General features: G+C 53.3%; 1 protein-coding gene across 1 annotated transcript; it reads right to left on the bottom strand.

The window, feature by feature from the left end:
* Positions 1-4,854: 4,854 nt before the first annotated feature.
* Positions 4,855-6,207, bottom strand: LOC142050976 (olfactory receptor 14C36-like). The gene is given in 2 exon segments (XM_075080176.1): positions 4,855-5,759; positions 5,761-6,207. Coding segments are annotated over 2 exon segments (903 nt in total). The 3' UTR covers positions 4,855-5,303.
* Positions 6,208-7,285: the final 1,078 nt, after the last annotated feature.

Raw genomic sequence — 7,285 nt, 5'->3', positions numbered from 1 at the left:
GGGCTGGTTCAGGTGCTGCTTGTTTGTGGCCAGCACCCATGCAGGTGGTGAATGGTCTCTGACTGACCCTCCTGGGGCTCTGGAGCATGTGACAGGGCTGGTGGCAGGTGAATGTTTTTCTGGAGGGACTTGGGAGCTGCCAGGAGAGCAGAGGGGATGTGCAGGGAGGGACAGCGTGTGCCAGGGAGTTGGCAGTGAATGGACCCCACTGAGCACCAGCCTGTCCAGCACGGTGTCACCCAGAAACAATATGCTAAATCTGGGTGTGAAGTGGCAAACAGGAGCTCAGCAAGCCCAGGGGACACAGCAGGCACAGGGAAAGGAGCCTGGTGGGTGATTTGTCTTACCCTCAGTGAACCACAGCCCACTTTCTCTGCAGAGCAGCACCACCAGCTCGGGGTCTGTGGGGAGCATGGGGGCAGGGTGCAGGAATGGGCGGCCTGGCCAGCACAGGTGTGCTTAGCTGGGAAAAGGCATCTTGTGGGGAGATGGGCTGTGCTGGGAGAGGAGCAGGGCACTGTGTGTGTGCCCATGAGGCATGGAGAGAGACATCCTTTGGGGCAGGCTGCCCTGTCCCTGGGGTAGCAGGAGATGCCTGAGGAGCCCCTGGGCCAATCCTCTCCTGTCGTGCTGGGGAGCAAGTTTGGCACGAGGGGCTGCAGAGTGCCTGGGCTGGATGAAGGTTTGTTGCCCCGATGTACTGAACCATTTCTTCTGTGGTTTTTGCCCCAGTGCTGGAACTCTCCTGCAGTGAAACCATGACACTCCTGCTCTCTGCTTTCAGAACCTGGTGCTTAGGCCCAGTCTCCCAGTTTCTGTTCACGCTGGCATCCCTTGTGTGCACCAGCGCTGCCACCCTGGGGCAGCCCTCCTGCCCAGCTGGGCACGCAGGCGGCCTTCTCCGCCTGCTCCTCTCACCTCACTAGTGCCACTCTTTTCTACAGCCTCTCTCATCGTTGTCTAAGTGATGCCCAGAACAGCCCCCCTGACACAGTCTGACGATGCCCTTTTCCAACACCATCCCCGCCCCTGCTCAATCCTCTCACCTACAGCCTGTGGGGCAGAAAGGATGTGGGCAGGGACACACTTGACAGCTTGTTGACAGCTGGACTGAAGAAGTGGAGTATGTGGTGGGTGGGAAGTTGGTTGAATGGTGAGGGTCAAATATCATCCATAGTACAAAGTCCTCCTGGCAGACACTTACTGGTTGCTTCCCTCAGTGACCAGCCCTTGACCCCCATGTGGAACCTTTTTAGTATCCCTCTGTAGGATGGGACAAAACACATTTTCAACTCCTTGTGGATGATGCCAAGTTACAGGAAGACCTTGATCCATCTCGCATAGTCAACTCTAGTGTGATCGACACTGTTCTAGCCACGAGTATGTAGCACAGCAGTATATGGGCTGTTATTGGAGAAGTTCGCTCCATCTGAGCGACACCCAGCACAATGGTGTTCAGGGGTCTTTCCAACCTCAGTTATTCTCTCATTCAAAGACTCTCTTGTCATTGGAGAGCTTTTTGAAGACAGAAGAGACAGAGGAAGAAGAAAGAACCGCGGGGCAGAAGTAGAGATATAAATCGCACCAGTATAAATACAGCAGTTCCTCTGAGGAACCTTTTTCCACTCAAAGTATTGGTAGGAAATCCCTCTGATAAATTTGATGAACGAAGCTTACTTTTATCTGGTCAGGTACTGGGCTACAGGGCCACAAGGAGGGTGACAGTTGAGTACATCTTGTGTGGTCAGTTGTGTCTCGGGAACTCCCAATCCAGGAGGAAGCCAAAGGCTGTGAAGGGGTCTGTGAGGTCACTTGTGCCTCTGGAGGTGACAGGCCAAGAGCAGGACCGTGGCTGGGAAAGGGACTGTGAGGTCACTTCTTTCTGAAAGAGCTGGTGGGTCAGCCCTTGACCCATGGCTGGGGTATGGGCTTGTAAGCTGACACCTGCCAGCATCTCCGAGAGGCCGGCAGGAGGCACCTGGCTGGCACAGTGACTGTGAGATCCCCTCTGCCGAAGGAGCCGGGCTCACTGCACGAAGGGGGCTTGTGTTCTGGGTGTCGTGTCTCTCTGCCCGGGGGCCTGATGGGGCAGCAGCAGGCACGCAGCTTGGCCGTGTCTATGGAGAATCTGAAGGGCGGCAGCCTGGGGGGATGACGGTGCTCAGGGGAAAGGCCATGGGAAGGCTGCCGCGCTGGGACGCCTGCTTGAAGGGTGGTTTCCCAGGTGGTGGAGCTTTCCTTGGAGGGAGGGAAGAGCAGGAGAGAGCAGCACTGCCACACAGGGCAGCCTGGGAGGTGGGGAGTGGCCATGAGGAGGAAGAGATGTCCCTCAAAGGGTCGTGCTGTGGTACATGAAGTCCTCCCGAAGGAGGATGGGATCAGTCTGTCTCTGTGTCTCACAGAACAGAGCATGAGGACAGACAGACGTCAGTGACTGTATGGCAATGGCAGGTGAGAGCAAGGTGGGGAAGCGAGGGGGGGTGTCTCCAGCGTGCAGGGAAGAAGAAGCAGCTGTGGGACAGCACAGGAGAAGCTCTGGTAGAGAAGGCAAAGAGCGCTGGCAAGGCTGGAAGCTGCCAGGAGAACCCAAGGCTTTGTCCCCGTGGCTCTGGCAAGTGTCTCTGCCAGCAAGGCCTATGAGGAGACATGTTGTCCTCAGGCACGGGGGCCTCCTCGCCTCCTTGCACACCCCAGTGAGGCTGGGCGCTGCCATACCCTTGTCCTTCACTCAGCATCACACACCCCACAGCCCCCTGCCCCAGGAAGGGCCCTGAGCGCTGTGTGAGGGACAGGATCTGCCTTCCCCGGGGCTGGGGCTCAGAGCTTGGCCTTTCTGCTTCATGAGGCAAAGCCAGGGTTTTCCCAGCATCCGACCTGCCGGCACATTACCTTGGCCTCCCTGGAGTCACGGCTTCCAGCTATCTGCCCTAACGAGTCCCTGGGGAGCCTTTCTCAGAAATGGCCCTCCTCAGAGGGACTCGGTCCTACTTCAAGACACTTCAGGGTTTTTTTCTGACTTTAACTTAAGGAAAGGTTTGCGCAATCTCCTCTCAGTCCCAAGGTTGAAGGACTCGGCACCAAAGACGCGATGGGGCTCATTAAAATAAAGAAAGCCCAAACGAGTTCTATTTCTTCCTCTAATTTACTTCAAGTCTTGTACAGTGAAGTAGAGAAGTTTCCTAGTGACTTATGGAGAAAGGTTTCAAGGAGCTTCTAATAAAAAGGACTTTTTATTTTAAAGGGTGTAGATTAATATTTTTCAGTTTAGAGAAGAGGCGATGGCAGCACTCTCCAATAGATACTGACCCAGGGTCTCTCCTAGGAAGATCTGGACTGGTCAGAGAAGCTGTCCCTTCAGGTCTGACACAGTAAGGACAACCTCCCACCGCACCTCCCCAGCCCCAGCATGTCTCTCGTCAGGCACCTGGGTCTTGTGTTGCTTTTCCTTACATCAGACTGCTCCACTGGTCTCTGCAGCTGGGTTTTGCAGCTCCTTCATGCCAGCTCCCACCTGCTTTCCTTTGAGAACAGGCTGCACAAAGGCAAAGGGGGATGGTTCTTATTTTTTGAACAAACAAAGTAAAACCGATAAGGTTCACCATTGAAGTAAAACCCACCCCTCAATTGTATGCCAAGTACAAGCTGCCACAAATGAGGTTCACCTTCCACAAGGCAAAATCATGCAGGAAATGTTTTTGACAGAAAAGATATGATAAAAAAACACAATTAAAGAGTTCACTAAAGACACATTTAGAAAGACTATGGAACAATAGGCAGCCTTTAACTCCCTTCTGCTCAAAACAGCAGCTGTGTATTTGAGAGGTGCCTGAATGAGCAAAGAGTGAGGGGAAGCGAAATCTGGAGAGCAATTGCAAGTGTTTATGTGCAGATGGGCTGCTGGAAAGGTGACATCAGACGTGGTCAGTTTAGGTAGGACAGGTGGGAATGCATGAAAGATGAGGGAGATGAAATGCACAGCCTAATAGACAGAGCACTGACAATGCAAGTCTAGTGGAAGGTCAATAGCTCTGCTCTTGCTATTAATGCACATCCTGAAAACTCCCCATTTCGAGAAACCATGGGGAAACACTGACATTTCATTGCAAGTATTCAGTTGTTTCAGCTGAGGAGGTCATGCTCATCCTTTGAAACACGTGTCAGAAATTCTCTGGTTTCCAGGCAGCGCTCCGCTGTCTGACTGTGAGTATCCAGCGCTGCCTCTGGAGGAGCCAGTGTCTCTGCAGTCCATGCCTGGCACTGGCAGCTGTCACAGGGAACCTGCTGGAGACGAGAGGCCCTCGGAAGCGGCAGCTGGAGCCTGGGCAGAGGGTCCCAGGACACCTACACTGGCACCACGTGCCCGTGTCCCTGTAACTGCATCCCAGCCCAATCCTAGGATCACTTGCCTTTGCAAACAAAGGCAGTACACGAAATCCCCCCACAGATCAGGATATTAAAACAAGACAGAACAAAGCAAGGAGGATAGCAACATCAACAATGTTTGAAGCTTCAGGTTGCAAGAGGACACTTCCTCCTCTCTACATCTTTCATTTTATTTCTTTGTTGCTTCATTTTTTTTTTAATCTTCTCAACATTTCCATCATACCTACCGCATTAAGAAAGATAATTTTGTGTCTTGCACGTTGATTTAATGCTTTCCCTATGGTTGACTCCCCCTTGGGCGATCTCTCACTTTGTGGGGCTCCAGTCAGTGACACGGTCCATGCATGTGTTGCGGGCGCTGGAGGCAGCTCCACATTCCTCTCCTGGAGGATGCCTCTGCCCTGCCACGCACTGGGACGGCGCAGTATGGCAGTGTCTCAGTGAGCATTCACTGCCTCCTCTGTCAATTGACAACAAGGACTGTGTCCTAAACCCAACCCTTGATCTCTAGCAGCCACCAAGGTGACGATGAGCTTTCTGCTCAGGCCCTTTTGGGGGGAAATTCCTGGGCCTGTTGTTGACATCAGCTTTGGAAGAACAGCCAAATCTTGAGGTCCTGCCTGATGGAGGCATCATTTTCTTACAGAGATGCTGTGAGAGTGTCAGCTCTGAAAAGGCACTACAAAAAACATCAATGCAGGTTTGAGGTAATAGACAGGGATAGGTTCATTTATAAGGAGGGTAAGATGAATACAATCGATTATGTAGTAACGTAACAACAATAAATAATAGAACAGGTAGAGCTAAAAAAAAAAAATCAGTAAACAAAGTAAAGGTCTTCATTGGGATACACTAAATGTCATTTTTGGAGAGTGATGGAAAGTTTATTGATATTGACAAATAGCCATGAAATCACTTCCTTAATGGGCTGCATCCTTGAGCTCCTGGTTCCTCATGCTGTAGAAGAGGGGGTTCACTGCTGGAGGCACCACCGAGTACAGCACTGCCACCACCAGGTCAAGCGATGGGGAGGAGATGGAGGGGGGCTTCAGGTAGGCAAATGTGCCAGTGCCAATAAACAGGGAGACCACGGCCAGGTGAGGGAGGCACGTGGAAAAGGCTTTGTGCCGTCCCTGCTCAGAGGGGAGCCTCAGCACGGCCCTGAAGATCTGCACGTAGGAGAAAAGGATGAAAACAAAACAGCCAAACACTAAACAGGCACTAACCACAAGAATCCCGACTTCCCTGAGGTAGGTGTCCGAGCAGGAGAGCTTGAGGATCTGGGGGGTTTCACAGAAGAACTGCTCCAGGGCATTGCCTTGGCAGAGGGGGAGTGAAAATGTACTGGCTGTGTGCAGCAGAGCATAGAGGAAACCCAGTGGCCCAGGCAGCTGCTGCCATTTGGACACAAGCTCTGCTGCCCAGCAGGGTCCCGTAGTGCAGGGGTTTGCAGATGGCCACGTAGCGGTCGTAGGCCATGACCGTGAGGAGAAAAAATTCTGCTGACATTAAAAAGACAAACAGAAAGGCTTGTGCAGCACATCCCATGTAGGAGATGTCCCTGGTGTCCCAGAGGGAATTGGCCATGGATTTGGGGAGAGTGGTGGTGATGGAGCCCAGGTCGAGGAGGGAGAGGTTGAGGAGGAAGAAGTACATGGGGGTGTGGAGGCGGTGGTCGCAGGCGGTGGCGGTGATGATGAGCCCGTTGCCCAGGAGGGCAGCCAGGTAGATGGCCAGGGAGAGCCAGAAGTGCAGGAGCTGCAGCTCCCGCGTGTCTGCAAATGCCAGGAGGAGGAGGTGGGTGATGGAGCTGCTGTTCGACATCTGCTGCCTCTGGGTATGGGTCCTATAGGAAAAGACAAAGACAAGTTAAGACAGGTTTCTCTGAGCAAAAACTATGTCTGGTTTCTGGTTTAAAGACGGTAGCGGGACTCGTCAATCCTCCCGCATCACCCCCAAGTGCACCCAGGTCCTCGAGCAAAAGCAATGCCACGAATGGGTTTGCCTTTGCCTGAGGCAGGAAGAACCCAGACTGTTTTCCCAGAGGCTGGTGCGTGACAGGGGGTGTGATACACCCGCTCCGTGCCGTGCCCTTTGGCCCAGGTGTCTGTGAGGGTGTTTCAGAAATGAGTCCCATTGTCTGACTCAGTTCTCTCTGGGGTGCCATGTCGCCACAGGACTTGGACTTGTTTTTCGAGCCCCAGGAGAGTGATCAGGGCGGTGGTGTGGGGCACGGGGTATGTTTCCAGCCAGCCGGGCGTTGCTTCCACCATTGTAAGCACATGGCGCTTGCCTTGGCGGCTCTGTGGGAGTGTGATATAGTCAATCTGCCGGGCCTGCCCATATCTGTATTTCAGCCATGGTCCACGTCCGATGCTTCCCCACAAGGCGACAGGACCCATCAGTGAGCAGGGCACACTGCTGCTCATTTTCTGGCAGTTTGTTCCACAGTGGGACCTCTTCAGCACGTGGCACCCCCTCCTCTGGGGATATTCCAAAGCCTTTGCCCTCTGCCCAGTCCATGGTCACTTCCAGGATTCCTGGGCGACTGGGGTTTCCTATTCAAGCCCGCTGGGTGATCAGTGCGACCCATTTACTCCATGTAGCATCACTTTGTGCTAATCCCACCTGGCACTGCTTGTGGTTCTCCCGAGTGCGGGGGGCTTTGAAGAGCTCTTGGCGCACAACGGGCACCCAGCCTCTGTTCGCACCATACCCGATCGTCGCTCATGGGCTCTTCCCTGAGCCGGTCACACACCGACTTCCTGCATCCTTCTCTTCCTGCCTATTAACATTACAATTGTAGTATCAAACTACCAGCAATCAGGCTTGCACTAATAATCCATGGTTTCGTCTGGGTTTAAACCAAGTTCGAGAGCAAGGCACACCACACCGATGGCTG

The sequence above is a fragment of the Phalacrocorax aristotelis genome, unplaced genomic scaffold, assembly GCF_949628215.1.
Source record: "Phalacrocorax aristotelis unplaced genomic scaffold, bGulAri2.1 scaffold_177, whole genome shotgun sequence".
Taxonomy (NCBI): Eukaryota; Metazoa; Chordata; class Aves; order Suliformes; family Phalacrocoracidae; genus Phalacrocorax; species Phalacrocorax aristotelis.
This window is presented reverse-complemented; position numbering and strand designations above follow the sequence as displayed.